Genomic DNA, 15969 nt, shown 5'->3' with positions numbered 1-15969 from the left:
TTGGACATAGGGATATGTTCAACCCATTCTTCTGGGTTGTTGCGGCAATAGATTCAGAGATAGGTTTCTAGTTCTTGATTTAGACGTTCAGTTTGGCCGTCTGTTTGTGGATGATAAGCGGTGGAAGCGGCGATGTCGTATTTCAAGAGCTTGGCAAGGGCTTTAGAGAATTTGGATACGAATTGTGGTCCTTGATCGGAGATCACCTTCTCATGGAGTCTGAAGTGGCGATAGATGTATTTGAAAAACTTCTTTGCTACGCCTTCAGAGGTGATGGTTTTCGTACAAGGGATGAGAATTACCCCCTTCGTAAGACCATGGTCTACCACGACCATGATAGAATCGAAGCCATTGCAAGGTGGCAAATCAGTGATGAGGTCGACGGAGACTTGGGAAAATGGAGTGGAAACCGAAGAAGGAATAGGAACCAACAGGGGAGTCGTAGGGTGGGTATCAGACTTCATTTGCTGACAAAGGGCGCAACCCTCAACGTATTTTCGGATATAAGTTCCCATTGACGGCCACCAGAAATCGCGTTTAACCAGTTCTTCGGTTTTTAAAGCGACCGGGATGCCCTGCTGTGGCATGGTCATGGGTTTGTTCTAAAATAGAGTGGTGTCTGGCCGGTCGGACGTAGGCACGATCTTTATTGAATAAGACGTCATCCTTAATCGTCCAATCAGAGAGAGCCGATTTCATGGGGGGAAGACAGAGGCCATTCAAAGCGTCAGAGGCGGCTTGGAAAATAGGGTCCGTATCATCAGGATCAGGGTTCGCAAGAGTGGTCATGAGTTCTTGGTCGAGAAGGTGGACAAACATAGAATCAGGGAGAAGCGTCATATCTTCGTTATTGGTGGTTTCTGGCGCATGATCAGGTCGTCGAGATAGGGCATCTGGTGCGGCGAGTTTGGTTCCTGGTACGTGATGGAGTTCGATATCGTAACATGAAAGAAGGAGTTGCCATCTAGCCTGACAACGGGTTAACTTCTGCACGGTGCAGAAATAGAGGAGGTTCTTATGATCGGTGAATACGACAACTGGATGTGGATTTCCTTCCAAATAATGACGCCATTCTTGGAGTGCGCGAATAACAGCAAGGAGTTCCCGATCGAAGATCTGATAATTGCGTTCTGCCGGATTCAATGATTGGGATAGATATCCGCAGGGGTGATACACGCCGTTTTCATCAGTTTGCAATAAAACAGCACCAGTTGCAACAAGGGATGCATCGGTTGCTACTGCAAATTGTTGTGATGGATCAGGGTTACGGAGGACTGGTTGCTTCAAGAAACACTCCTTAAGTGTCGTGAATGCGTTTTGACATGGTGTGGACCAAAGGAACCCGTTATCTTTCTTCGTAAGATCGATAAGAGGTCGTGCGATATTGGAATAATGGGGAATGAAGTTTCGGTAGAAATTGCAAAATCCCAGGAACGATCTAGTTTCTTTGACGGTGGTTGGGATTGGCCAATTGCGGATTCCATCTGTCTTGGCAATATCCATGGCGACGCAACCTGGGCGAATAATCATACCAAGATATTCGACCTCTTGCGCATCAAAGGTACATTTCTCCGGTTTCAGGAAGAGTCGTTCTTTGCAAATCTTCGTAAGAATGCGACGGGTACGAGCGTGGTGTTCATCAAGGTTGTCCAAAAAGATGAGGATGTCATCCATATAGATCACCAACCATCCTTCATTAATTTCTTGTTGGAACGTGGCCGGGGAATTGCAAAGTCTGAAAAACATGACGTTCGGCTCGTAGAGTCTGAATTCTGTGGTGAACGCAGCTTTCCATCTATCATCAGGATGAATGCGGATGTTGTTATAACCGGATTGGACGTCCATCTTGGTAAAATACTTTGCTCCGTGTAACCGTGTGACAAGAGATAAGGGAAGTGGCAAGGGATAAGCATTCTTGATCGTCCAATCATTGATATACCGATAATCTTGACAGGGTCGAAGGTCTCCGCTTTTCTTTCCTACAAAGAAGAATCCGCTGGCTTGTGGCGATTTGGATTCCGAAATAAAACCTTTCTTTACGTCTTCATCAATGAATGCTTTGACAGCGGTTCGTTCAGCAATGGAGAGAGGATAGATTTTCGACGTCTTGGGAATGAATCCAGGTTTCGTTTCGATACGGTGGTCAATACCAGGTCGTTCAGGGGGTAGTTGGTTAAGACCGTCTTTGGCGAAAATATTGGCGAAATCATGTAAATAGGAGGGTATGAGTTCTTCGAAAGTTTTCTTGCATCCAGATGTCTTCCTTAGTATCAAAGGTTTCATCATCATCGTTGGGGATAGGAAGAATGGGTGATGCTTCTTTGTCACTGATTTCTTCGATAGTCGCTTTTGGAAAAACGACGGGGGTTTCGACAACTGGTGTCTTTCTAAGTTTAGATTGTTTCCAGGTTCGATTGATGGGTTCTTGTTGAAATAGAAGTGGAAGATCGTTCTTCTTCCGTTCTTTGTCGACTTCTTCTTCAACTTGGTTACTTTTCTCCGTCCGAGAAAGGATGAGGGTTTCGGCTGCCCAGTCAATAATCGGATTCATAGCCTGCAGCCAAGGGATTCCAAGGAAAATTTGGTCTCTTCTGCCAAGGCGTGTGACGTTGAACTTTCCGATCATAGTCCATTCGTCGATTTTGATGGTAAGGACGCAGTATCGGCGTATAGCTCCGCTTTTGGAGTAGCTTCCATCGGCGGTAGTAACCCTAAAGGGTTTGCTGAGAGCGTGGGTTCGGATCTTGTGCTTCTTAACGAAGTCTTCTGAGATGAAAGTTCTGGCTGCTCCGGAATCGACAACTGCAGTGGTTTCAACGGTTTTCAGACGTGTCTTCGAAATTAGGGAAAGGGGAACTCAAAGTTCTTTGCGTTCACCAACTTTTCGTACAAGTCTTATGGGTACATTGAGAGATACTGACGTTGATCCAGTCTCCCATATCAAAAATCCTCATTGAGACGATGGACTTCTGCTTCTTCTTCTTCTTCATCGCTACTCTCCACTTCTTTGCGGCGTATCAGGGTTTTCCCTTTCTTCTTCTCAGGACAATTTTTAAAAAGATGTCCGGTCTTATGACAGGTGAAACACTTTCCGGTCCGGAAATGTTCAGCGCGTTCTTCTTCAGAAAGCCGATCGATTACCATGGCGTTGGGATCTTTAGATGGTACGTATTGGTTAGATCCAAAGTTCTTCTTCTTCTGGGGTTGGTGGCGTGCCCTGATGGCGTTCAAGTGAAGGTGTGAGTTGTCGAGATTAATGCAGGTGGTGAGGACAACTTCGAAGTCATCGGAGACGTCACCCGTGCCATAGAGGTGAGCGAGCAGTCCTGGGTGTAATCCGTCTAAGAAGAATTGCTTCTTGGCGACATCACCTTGAATTCCTGCCCTTTGTGTGAGCATCAAGAATTCTGAGATATAATCTTGGAGCTCGGTTCCTTGTTTCAGATTGCGAAGCTTGGCTAACACAGTTCCCGAGGGATCAAGTGGTTTAAACGCACTCTTGAAATCGGCGAGGAATTCGGCCCATGTACCGTATCCTTTGACGAGGCCTACAGTAGTCTTGTTGTTGGGATCTTGCGCTTGTCTGAGGAAGTCTTCCTTCCAGTAGTGTGCGTTTCCTTCGTTCATGAAGGAAGTTACGAAAATAATTTTCTGTTTGTCATCGACATAGATCTTCTTGTTGATGTCGAGATAAGACATGCACGACATCAAAAATCCTTCGGATTTATCTCTATCCCTGTCAAAGACTGGGGGAGATCCGATCTTGATTTCAATGGGTTTCGAGGAAGACATTGGGGGGTTCAAAGGTGGTAAGGGTGGTACAGCACCTAAGTTCAAAGCGCCAAAAATTGGTGTTAATGACATCAGCTTGTTTCAGCTTCTTGGGACCTGGGGTTCTATCTGTCATGATGACCAGGGTTTGTTCTTTCTGAGCTACAGCGCATGATGGCGATGTATTCATGGAAGACTTTAATCTTTTGTTACAAACTAGGATGGTTCAGACGTATGGCTACTCGATAAGAGTGATCGGCCAAGGTCGGTTCAAGGCTTCAGCATATACCAAAGTTCGATGTTCTAAGACAAGATGAGGAGAGTGTCCTCGACTTGAATCAAGTTCAATACGACTGAAGATTGGAGGTCTTAAGCGAAGGAAGTTCCAGGTAAAACCTAGTAAGATTAAAGTAAAGAGCTACATAGTACAAAGCAAATTTATATAGTGAAAGATAACTGCTTTAGGGCCGGTACGACGGAGTCAGAATGAGTCAGAGATAAAAGTGAGTCAGAGATAATGAGAATAGATCGCCTAGCGATGGCATGATGTGATCGTGGCGTAATACAAGATAAGAGCGAGTCAGAGATAACAAGAATAGATCGCCTAGCAACGGCATGATGTGATTGTGGCGTAATACAAGGTAAGAGAAGAAAATGAATAGGGGTGTACTTGACTGTAACATGAATAAGTGATGCTGAATATAAAGGCACACATTATTAAAGTGAGAGTCTGAGGAGGGATAAGAGGTCTGAGAGACTTAAAGAAGTGATGATGGCGATGACAGGAGCAAGGAGAGGAAAAAGGGAGGCAGCGATGCCAGTGGCAAATGTGACAATAATCTCGAGGATGGAGGAAAAATCGCAGCCGAGGTCGGTGAGTATGGGGAGAGCCTCTGCACGAATGTCACTGATGACGACCTTCAGCACGGCACTGAGAGCAGTGAACAGAAACTAAAGCAGAGGCTCAGCACTCAGCAACAATGACACCTACGAGAAATTCCACGCGAAGCCTATGACAACGTAATTTAGAGGCCTCCGGACTAGGAATATGTTCTGGCAAACAAATGTTATCAGACTCGGGATTGTCATCCTAAACTTCTGATCATCCAGCCACCATCAATGGCATCGTTCTTCAGATCTTGGATTTGCAAAGCTCAAATAGCCTTGAAGGTGAAGGTTGGCAACATGCAGGAGCATCCGGAACTGTAGGACACATGAATCTGTGGCCCACGGGCATGGAAGGGGGGATATGTCCTGAAAGGGCTCAAATGGTGCCCTTGACCATTCAGGGAGTCCACAGCTTGCGTCCAGTTGCAGGCAGGGGCATGTGCAGGTCTGTGCGTATTACGTAATCATATGCTGTTGCTCGATCAGTGTTGAAATTGAAACATTGACTTACGGATAAACGATAAACGATTTTCATTGGCTAACTATGCTACTGATGTAACAGGACCCCTGATAATGCCTATGGAACCCAGTCCTCCATCCGGACAGAAATCGGGTCAAATGGTCATTTGTCCCAGGTCACAATCCGGACAAAAAAGGTCTGATTTTGGTGTCAACCTGGGTCAACCATCCGGACGTCTGCGAGGGGTTTTGGGAGCCAGGTCACCATCCGGACATGGTGTTCATGCTGGGCAGGTGAGGTATGGCGGAATGTCGTAGTGGTATCTCAGGTATAGTAGCAGTGTGTCATATCCAAGTGCTGGAGTTCGAATCAAGCTTTTTACTTAAAGCAACACAACTGCTTGAGCTTCACTGCGATAGCGGCTGACATTGGCTGACAGATTGATCGATTTGACATGCAAATTCAGAAAATAAAATCAACTTTTTTTGTTCAACTTGCTCCTAACATGAACAACGTTAACACTATCGATCTCGTTCACCCCCCTATCTTTAATCCTCACAAGTGAATTGGGAAGGGAAGAATATTTGATATAAAAACACTTCCACCACCAGACTTTGAGCTAAAATATTCCCCGGCGAGAATGAGTGAGAATTTGGAAATCCGACGTAATTCATGTTGGCGAAAATGTGTAGCGATATATCGATCGATAATCCACTGTTGGTTACTCGTTTCGGACTTAACTGCGCAGCAATCAACGTTGTGAACGCATGTACATGTATAGCCGTCGTCGCCCACTGACTCAGCTTCCACATCCTCCTACCGGGTCTCCAGACTCATGCCCAAGTTGTCGTATAAGTGGTGCTCCTGTGAGAGCTACAGATGTAGGGATAATCCTGATGCAAGTGGTCAGAAACTACAGACCGTTCAGACAGCTGCAAGACACCATGCTGCTGATCAGCAGCTCCGCGATGCTCGTACCATTGAACCAGTCGCTTCTGGGCCTCACTCACCTGCACATGAGCCTTTTGGAGCCAACGAACCATTCGCGCATGGTGATGATGATGGGGAAGGGATCTTCGACCCTCCTGAGCCGCTAGACAACCTCTTCGAGATGTGGAATGAACCCCCAGATGTTCGAGGCCCAAATGACTTCAGCACTGACGAAGATGAAGAAATTTTTCAGCGACTTGGACGAGCCAACACACCAGAGGATGACACGGAAGATCCTGCAGTTCCCGATGATGATCCTGACATTGATGTCGAGGATGATGAGGCTGCTGCTGCTATTGATCTCTTTGTATCGCAGGGCACCCAGTTTGATTTCTCGGATGTCCTAGAAGGAGCGGATATTCACGCTGACCCTCTGTCATGCATGGACGACCATCCGGCAGTCCGCCACGCATACATACATGCATTTATATCTGCAGCATTCTATAATGCTACCCACGCAGCAGTGTATCACGATCTTGAAGGAAAGGAGCGCCTTCTGCGCACTGCTCAACAGGCCAACCCTGATATTGAGTATCCAGGGCTCGATAACTTTGCCCGCACACTCCCCACCCTCCTCAGACGACTTGGTCTATCGACAGATCAATTTATTGTTTATTTTTTCGTTTGCAATGTCTGTTGGAAGCTACACCATCCATCAGAGCTTCCTGAGCTACATTCTCCTGATTGCACTAATCCTGATTGTGACGGATTGTTGTACACCTCGAAACGACTGGCTGACGGCACCCTCAAACGAACTCCAACAAAAATCGTCCCATATGTACCTCCTGAACGGGCTCTACAGCGATTTCTTCTACGACCAGGCAAATGGGACCAATTCCAGCACTGGCGCGGCCCTGAAGACCAGCCAGGTCATGTCCCGCCTATTCCTGGTCATGGATACAATTCATTTCCCGACCCGTCTAAGCCAATGAGAGACATTTATGATGGATATGGCTGGCGTATGATTCAGGCGGGGCTAGAGCGTCGAAGAGGTGGACGATGGGAAATAGAGGATGTAGACGTGCACGAACTTCATCAACGTTTTGTTTCACTACCTTGCGGACTGGTATGGCAAATCAATATTGACTGGTATGTCTTACATGTCTTTCACCCTCGCCAATTTGATACTTACACTAGGTGTGTATTGTTACAGGTTTCAAGCGGTTAAAGGAAAATCAGGCTATCATTCTACGGGCGCGTTTTATGCTGTCATCTGCAACAATCCACGCTCTATTCGTTATCTCCCGGAAGAAACAATACTCGTTATGGTTATGCCAGGACCCGACGAGCCGTCGTTGGAGGAGATGAACTATCTGTTGGAACCATTCGTGGAGAGTATGCTTCGTTTGGAAAAGGGTCAGTTGTCTCTAATCTTCGTAGCTGTTTTCAATTGACATCCTACAGGAGTAGAATTCACTGTTCATGGTCACGATGATCCGGAGGTGTCACACTCTCATCTGTACTGCAATGTATCTGATCTCCCGTCAAGTCGCAAAGTGACCGGCCTCCAAGGTCATAGCTCAAAATTCTTCATGTGTCCAACTTGTAAAACACCTTCCTTCTCGCTTGCTCACCCAAGTTGTTTTGATCCGTCAAGTACATGTCTCACTGTGATACACTGCTCAATCACCGCTAACATTTGCTCACATAGAATTCAAGTACCGAGACGACTGGAGGTATATCAAGTATTCATTTCGTTCACGTAATGCAGACTCTGCAACTGCCGATGCCATTCATGAGAATCGAGGTGCCCGTTGGTCTGCCCTCAATTACCTTCCGGGTTGGATGCCTGCTCGTAGCTCCGTAGTCGAGTTTATGCATGCGGTGTTTTTGGGTAAGTTTCGAGGATTGTAATTGCAATTCATTACTGACATATCAAAGGTCTGGTGAAGCATCTTAACAAGATCATCCTCATTAAGTCTGGTTTACTTAACGGAACGAGACTTGTCAAGCCAATGGACCGACTTGAGGCCTTCTTTTCAGGGCTCGTTTGGCCAGTCGAAGCAAATCGCCTACCGCCTTCAGTCAGTGTATTATTTTCTTTATCATTGTCCGCATCATAATCTGGTTCATAGCTTTCAACTGGCAAGGGATCACCAAAAGCAGATCAATGGCGCAATCAAATTGCAGTCCTCTTTGTCGCTCTGTATGATGCGTGGGCAGTCGACGGCGAGATCCCAGACCACAATGCACCTCCCTCGGCGTCTAATACCAAAAACTTCACTGCCCAAGCCACGATGCAGAAAACTCTACGCTCACGGCTTTTGGAGCATCTGCTCGCTCGCAATGCACATCCCTCTGATGCTGAAACTGAACGTGTTAACTCTGCAAAGATGGACCGTAATTTACGTCGACATTATGCTGTAATTCTCGAGTTCTCGGCTGCGGTGCGCATCCTATCATCTCAATCTATCAGTCCAAACGATGTTCGCAGAGGATGTGTAGCATTATCTCATGCTACACAGAGCTGGGCTCGCATGGGATGTCACCTGACACCGTACTTTCATTTTGTTAATCACTTTGAACAGCAGATGTATGAATTCGGGCCCTGTTATGCGACGTGGGCTTTTGCGTTCGAGCGACATAATGGCAAGCTCGCAAAGATAAATCACAACCAGCATAAAGGAGGAGAACTTGAAGCTACACTGATGCGACGGTGGTGGAGCATTACATTCAATTACGAGCTTGTATGTTGCCTTATACTATGCTCCTCGTTACTAGACTAACTATCTATGTACCAGATCCTTCACATCGAAGCTCTTCCTAACCGAACCGAGGATGATGAAGACTCCCTGCGGCTTCTTCGGATGTCCCTGAAGACTCAACAGAAAGGTTGCCTGAATGTTGTGGAAGGTCTGTTGTATCTTCTTCGTCTTGCTGAGTTTATCAATGACATCCGTCTTCGATATGCAGATGATATCACTTTCACTAAGCACCCGAAGAAGCTCAATCTATTGGCAATCAGCAACAACATATATCAGATTACATACAGGTACCTGCGCAACAAGTGGAGCGCAATCATCAATCTCAAGACTTCTACCAACATTCTGGGAGATGGCGAGAACTTTATGGGCAACGCTAGATCATACTCTCATGTGTGGTTACGGGGACTTCGGTATGGTTCTGCAATCGCTCATCGAGGGAAGTCTGCCCGTTACGCATACATCAATGGACGCCAACCTGTGGAAATTCAATACCTACTACAAGTCTCACATGATAGGCAGTGTTGCTGACACAGCACCGCTCATCGCTGATCTTGCCATTGTACGACGTTTTATTTCGGATGACAACATACCCGAGTTTCCCTGGGCGCTGTGGTAAGCACATTCAATTTTCGCACTACCACATATTGACTGCTTCAAGGGCAACAGATTTGGGAGTTTCTGCATGGTATGCAGACCAGCTTGATGATTTAGAGGTGGTTCCTATCAGTGCCTTGAGTGGGCACTTCATCCTTGCTCCGCTCAACGTACACGACAAAATGCTTTGGATCGCGGTCGTGTATGATCATGTACGTGTCTCTTTTTATCATGTAATCAATTCGTACTAACAGCCTTATATGCTAGGGCAACCCAGAAGCGGATGTTGACGTCGATGATGACTGAATTAACATGCATGTACTACGGCTCGTTCATTACTGATACAATATCTTCTTGGCATGGTACAGTGTGGTCGTGCAAGAGGTCTATGTCTGTGGGTTACTAGGCATTGTACAAGTCCTCATCATCCTCGTTGGCTAGTGGTTCTCCTTCATCATCTGCTAATCCCTCGTCATTCAAGCCTTGGGCTTGTTCAGGTGCGTCTGCCATAACTTCAATTGAATATCATTAATTCATGAATTCATGCGCAGATAATACAATGGTAGTAGTGACATACCAATGCTTCCATCGTACCTCGATGGGTCTTGAGGGTGCAAATGTAGCCACTCAGGATCAATTGCGCCGAGGGGTATCTTCGGACCCATCTTAACATACAGGCAACTCTCGATTGCGTGGATCACCAATGATGCGTGGATGACGACGGCTGAATTTTTTGTCCTCGAGTGCGAGGCCATTGAGGTGATCCATGGCTTGATTGAACTGATCTGATTCAGCTGTGTGCTCGTCGCATACTTGTGGAATACACACCAACAATGACCGGTAATTTTGACGGTGCGTAATCCATGGTTCTTTTGAAGGTGCTTTTCGCTTACCCTTGGCTTTTGCGGGTGGCTTCTTGCGAACATCCTTTTCCTCATCTGTGTCCGGGTCAATTCCCCCTTGCTCGTCCTCCGATGGCATGCTCTCGTCGGTGCTCTGATACGCTAACTGGAACGCATAGTCCCACGCAGCGGACATGAGGCTTGATGCAGGTCGCACATGGTTATGCTCCTCCAATTTCTCCAGGAAAATCAGTTCATGTGTGCGAAGCTTATGAGAAACTTACGGCTCGTTTGCGTGCTTCGCGACGCGCTACCTGTGAGTCAATCTTTCCTTTTACTTTGCCTGTTGTTAATGAGATTTTGTTGGCACTGCAGTACTCTGCCGCATAATACTTGAAGTTTTCGTGGAGGCGCTTGAGTATGTCTTCATCCGTTTTCGAAGCAAGAAGCTCCTGGGACACCATTGGGTGGCATGATCTGATATTGTGCTTGATGTACTGCACAAGGTGGGTGTGCCACAATGCATTCTCGCTCCAGTCCTTGCTAAAGTCGGGCCGAACTTGTTCCCCTTTGATTTGCACACCGTCGTCGTGCGGATGGCAGACCTTTATTGCTGAGGGTTTCGTAACACCAATGCCTTTCAAGAAACATTTACGGACTCCCGTCTATCTACAGAGTAAGCAAGTGCAGTTTAACTCTCCCTAAATCACTTACATTCCAGATATTATCCTTTGAATTGTCACTAACTGCCTGCGCCGTCTTGGATTTGGATGGCTCGCTACTTCCTTCAAGTGATTTGGTAATCACGTCGACATTTGAGGAGACAGAATCGAGTAACGTGCGTGCTTTTTCAACATCTTCTCCGAGCTGATTGTGTCCGTTGTGTAGCATTTGAAGCTCCAGACGAAGCTTATCTATCTCACGACCTTGTTCATCTATGATGTCAGTAGCTTCATCCTGCTTCTCCTTCAGGGCCTTCATTTCGTTCTCCAGGCGCGTGATTGTGTCAGTAAGCCACTTCGGGATGACAGCTCGCGTGCCAGTGGTCGGTTTGGTGAGACTCGGAGTTCCTGCACCCTGTTTATTGGCTGCTGATACACGCAAGGCTTCAGATGATGAATTCGAGCCATCTGGAGTCGTGAAAGCTGCAGACAGCGTGAGTGATGAACTGGTCAGTGTCGGTGAAATTGAATTGGTGTTTTGTGGTGTTGCAGATCGCTCTCGGGTGCTCGACAGCATGTGAAAGGGATTGGTGCTGGTCAGACGTGTAGACAAGGCATCAAATGGACTCTTGATGATCGCAGCACTCGCTAATTTGGATGGGATCGTTTGATTTGTAGCAGGAGGAGGCATTCTCGTGGTGTCAGGGTCATAGCCTTGATTTGGTGATGGCACGTCAAGCTCGCGTGTTGCCTCAAGTGCAGGATCGATGGGTACGTCTGCAGGTCCAGCTGAAGGATTGTTTCGTTCTGACAGCTTTGCCTCTATCCCATCAGGACGCATATATGCGTCATAACGTTGGCTTTGTGGCAACATTGCATCGAACGACTGCGGTGGATGAGGTGGAATGGACTCCAGAGGAACTAGGTGAGCTACTGGTGCCATATTATGAACAACCGGAGGTGCTGACGTGGAACCGAGTGCTGGGAACGGGTTTTTGAACCCACCTGTGGTCCGTGGCTGAACCAGAGTCTTCCTACCACGTTTGGAGGTTATGGACACATCCCCTCCGTCATTCAGCTTCCTCTTGGCCACAGCCTTGCCCCCAGCCTCCTGACCGCCTTCTGGACTCGTTTCCTGGCCCAGTTCCACGCTGTGTGAGGCAACCTGAGGCTTCCGAGGAGGCATAGTAGTATTGGAGATGGTTGTTTTGATGTCCCAAGGGTCGAACTACGCGTCAAAGCGGCTTCAGTGGGCTTGTCTGAAAGCTCAGGAGCTGGCTCAGCAGTACAGGCTTGCCATGGAGGGCTCTGATCGTTGCAGGAGGAAGGAGACGCGCAATTGCAGGGGAATATGCTGTATTAGGCTACATACGGACTACTTTTTGACAGGTGAATAATTAGGGAGAATCACAACTTTTTTGCTGTCGAAAAACGTCAGATAAGGGCTCATTCCGACGATTTTCAGCTTGTCGGAATATTGGTAACTATTTGCCTGATTATCGTTGGATATTTGTTCTTTCCGACGATAACCCACCGTCGGAAAATTTGTGTCAAAGTCTGGTGCACAGTCAGTACTCGATGCTCGTTCTGCTGTGCTCGTTATTCCACCCACATACATTGAACACATTCCTTCTCCCGACCTTTCCGTTACTGATTTTCTGAATACATCCTTGCCCACTCGATCCCCGACCATTGTCACTGTGAAGGTCAAACATTGGTTTAGTCACGACCTTCCAGACAGTGACGTCTCTTACCTAAAAAATCGTCCTATTCCCCTGCCGGATTTCTGATGGAGCTCAACAAAGCCTTTAATCAAGCATGGCTTGATGGAGCTCAGTCATTGGCAGACCTGCAGTATAACGACGGCAAAGATCAACTACCTTTGTGGACCATATCATGGTGGTGTGAGTTGATTGCTGCAGTCTGTGCACAGACCGCATGGAGAAAGAGTGAGGAGTGGCTTTCCAGTGCATCGAAGACTGGAGAGGCGGCCGTTGTAATGGCACATGCTCGAGATCTGTTCCCTGCTGTGCCTTGGAAGGGCAATGGTGGCAGATCCATCGAATTCACAAATTTACTTGGGATGGGATGGATAATGGATGAACTCATAGATCTAATGATGACGCACCTTGCTCGCTGTGCCCGTGCACAGTTCCACATAAAACGAATCTTCATCACAAACTCAAGGCTCTCTGAGGCTATCAAGGGTGTTACACCTTCTGGCAACACGCCCCCCTCTGCTTTCAAAATGTCAAGATCAGATTGTCACCTTGCACTACGAGCTGTTGATGTTCCCTGTTCACGTCCATGGCAACCACTGGATTGCTATTGCTGTCAACTTTGACAAACAAACCATTGCTATTGGTGCGTCAGAGTATCCATAACCCACACTGTTAACTTACAAGTGATGTAGGAGATTCCTTGTGGGGACAGATACTGCCACTGAACCAATTCATGAAGCAGCTGCAGTGTTGGCTTCTGCATGCATTCAAGGTCCAATATAGCGTCGACCAGAAAGGCATGGCGTGTGCCTTGCAAAATGACACATATTCGTGTGGGGTTGTGAGCGCTAATACAATTGCGCATGCTGCATTCGGAGATGAGCTCTGGCAGGCCCCAAAAAATCAGTTGCACAAGCTACCTGGTTCACGCTACTTGCGAGAGATTGGCTGAATGATGTGAGTATTTGCCTCACGATTTACTTTGAGTGACGTACCAATATGATTTCTGAAGCGAGACCAAAACACTGAGCTCGACATTGAAGATATACCTGACACGTCAGTCAGTGCAGTCCTATCAGGGTCTCCCCGAGTCGACAAAAAGAATTCTTTATCCTACATTCTCAATATCACGCCTTCCAACACACCTTCCGACACACCACCGAACGAGTTGAAGGAAACTACGAGAGAGTCTGTGGAGTTACCGAAGGGAGGCTTATTGAATTGGCTGAACCAGGTGCCGAAGCCAGGAGAAAAACGCACCCATTCGAAAATTGATCTGGTTTATACTGAGACACTGTCATTGCAAGGGCAGCAGAGGAAAAAGGCAAAAGTAGTTGTTGAGGAACACTCTGGTGGCCCAGTCGGGATGAGCCAATCTGCGACTGCTTCATGTGATTTGCGTGCTGTGGCAAGAGTGGCCAGTTCAAACCATGCCTGAAGAAGATGGGCACTTGGAAGAAGAAGATTATCGAGCCCGATCCAGACGCTGTAGCTCAAGATGACTGTCAGACAGTCAGACATTCAAAATGCGGTCGTACCATCAAAGTCAAAGAACCGTATGATGTTTCGAGGTTTCGAGAGCATGTCACGAAAAGTGTGCTCAACTGAAGTTGTTGACTCCCGCTGCTGGAACCCCAACTGTCACTCAGTGGACCAAGAAGTTTGATATACGAATGAAGACCAACATCGAATCCGAGACGAGCACGCATTCCCTTACTAACCCCACCTTATCCACACCTGGTCTTCCCTGCCCTGGCATTACATTGCAAACGAACCTTTGATAGAGAATTATCTAACCCGAACGGCGGTCCCTGGAGGAGGCTCAAGCTCAGTTATTGAGATAGCCAAGGAGCTGTTTTCGAAGACGTTTGGCAAGTTGTCGAAGCAGCGAAAGCAGATTGTTATGGACAAACAAAGTCAAGGATGGAAGTGGAAGAATGATCACCAGCGGATTCGGATCTTCTCTATGCAATGCAAGCAAACCGTCAAAACTGTTCGCACTGATGGACATCCTGAACCATGTTTCAAATGCTATTGCCTCCTCTCACTGCGCACATTTCTCCGAGCCATCAAGCGCCCAATTCCAAAAGATGAAAACTTTGTACATGTAAATCACCGATTTCGCTCAAGTGCTCTGGCGAAGATGTATGCTCGCACCATTGGTGTTCGGGAAATGGTTGAAACAGCTGTACGTGACCGTGACTCTCATGAGATGACCCTTCTAATTTGACTATTACTTAGACTACTGAATGAACACCCTGCATTCAATTTGCCACTGGTGTCCTTCGGGGCAAATACACGAATCTCAGCGTCTTCATCGGCCTTGTCGAAGCCATGGTGACCAAGCTTGACCGTGAAGAACGAGGTGTTGGCATGCAAAACTTCAAGTATGCACCTAGCTGGGACGAGTTTGCCAATGTCCTCAGGATACATAGTCCTCAAGCACTCCAGTTTCTATCCAAACACCTTCCTGTCCGTACCGAGCGAAGCTTCAGAGAGAAAGAGAGTCGTCGCCCCCGTTTTCCCATGATCATATGTGAACGCACCTTTCAACTGGTTGCAGACCATCTCGCGGACTTGAGCTACACTGGTCCAAACATCTCTATCCCGCGATGACACAAAGCTTTATGCTGCATGGCGTGTTTTCTGGGATGCCAACAAACAAGCTCATTATCTAGTTGGGGGGGTTGGTGAGCCATATCTCGTCGCCGATCCAGATGCACTCCGCGAAATAATTGAAGAAGTGAAGTTAACACTTGCAACCAAAATGTGACTTTGGTGCTTGCAAGTTCCTCTCCCCAAGATTGCTCCCATAATCATTGCTGCTCTTCCCCTTGCGTTGGATCACAATGCCGAGTCTTTGGCACAGTGGAGTTTGGAGATTATTGGTGGCCTTCAGAGGCATCAGATCTGCGTTGTCTCATATGCATGTGATGGTACAGAGGTCGAACGTGCTGTTCAGCGTATTGTGGTGCGAGACGCAGATAGTGTCGTTGTATATGATATCGCGAGCCCGTCCTCCAGTATGAGTACCATAAGACTGGAGATTCCCGTACACCATGGTCAGCCTTGGTTAATATCCAAGACCCAAAACATGGTTTAAAAACCTTTCGCAACAATCTCTTTTCCAGTGCCTCGTCTACTCACCCTCGGCAACTACACCGCTCTTTTCACTCATATTCACATCATGGCGTTTGAAGATGGGACACCATTGTATCACTGGGACATTGAGAAGCTAGACCGTCAAGACGACAATGCTGCTGCACGGCTCTTTTTTCAATCAGCAACTCTCAAGTTTCTTGTCGAACATCATCCTGACCACATTGGAGAGATAGT

General features: G+C 47.1%; 4 protein-coding genes across 4 annotated transcripts; 3 read left to right on the top strand and 1 right to left on the bottom strand.

Annotated features, from left to right (window-relative positions):
- Nucleotides 1-6263: 6263 nt before the first annotated feature.
- DFJ58DRAFT_643012 (uncharacterized protein) lies at nt 6264-7079 on the top strand (the record flags this gene model as incomplete). Its single annotated transcript, XM_041381374.1, has 1 exon — nt 6264-7079. A coding segment is annotated over one exon (816 nt), but the record flags the coding sequence as incomplete, so codon positions are not given.
- Nucleotides 7080-7512: 433 nt separating this feature from the next.
- Nucleotides 7513-8835, top strand: DFJ58DRAFT_671461 (uncharacterized protein; the record flags this gene model as incomplete). Its single annotated transcript, XM_041382958.1, has 4 exons — nt 7513-7705; nt 7761-7943; nt 7991-8133; nt 8185-8835. Coding segments are annotated over 4 exons (1170 nt in total), but the record flags the coding sequence as incomplete, so codon positions are not given.
- A 975-nt stretch (nt 8836-9810) lies between these two features.
- Nucleotides 9811-12098, bottom strand: DFJ58DRAFT_872423 (uncharacterized protein; the record flags this gene model as incomplete). Its single annotated transcript, XM_041394354.1, has 6 exons — nt 9811-9920; nt 9986-10061; nt 10084-10220; nt 10302-10488; nt 10535-10915; nt 10965-12098. The coding sequence occupies 6 exons, from the start codon at nt 12096-12098 to the stop codon at nt 9811-9813; spliced, it is 2025 nt and encodes a 674-aa protein (XP_041235504.1).
- A 2458-nt stretch (nt 12099-14556) lies between these two features.
- On the top strand, nt 14557-15767 carry DFJ58DRAFT_824142 (uncharacterized protein). The gene is made up of 3 exons (XM_041392143.1): nt 14557-14821; nt 14875-15169; nt 15216-15767. The coding sequence occupies exons 2-3, from the start codon at nt 14968-14970 to the stop codon at nt 15404-15406; spliced, it is 393 nt and encodes a 130-aa protein (XP_041235503.1). The 5' UTR covers nt 14557-14821; nt 14875-14967; the 3' UTR covers nt 15407-15767.
- Nucleotides 15768-15969: the final 202 nt, after the last annotated feature.

The sequence above is a fragment of the Suillus subalutaceus genome (assembly GCF_016647625.1).
Source record: "Suillus subalutaceus strain FC151 chromosome Unknown DFJ58scaffold_291, whole genome shotgun sequence".
NCBI lineage: Eukaryota > Fungi > Basidiomycota > Agaricomycetes > Boletales > Suillaceae > Suillus > Suillus subalutaceus.
The sequence above is the reverse complement of the archived record's forward strand: the minus strand, read 5'-3'. Positions and strand labels throughout refer to the sequence as shown.

Coding starts and splice junctions, on each gene's coding strand:
- DFJ58DRAFT_824142 (XM_041392143.1), top strand. CDS start 14,968: ATGGTGACCAAGCTTGACCGTGAAGAACGAGGTGTTGGCATGCAAAAC. Junction 15,170..15,215: donor CCGTTTTCCCATGATCATAT/GTGAACGCACCT, acceptor CGCGGACTTGAG/CTACACTGGTCCAAACATCT.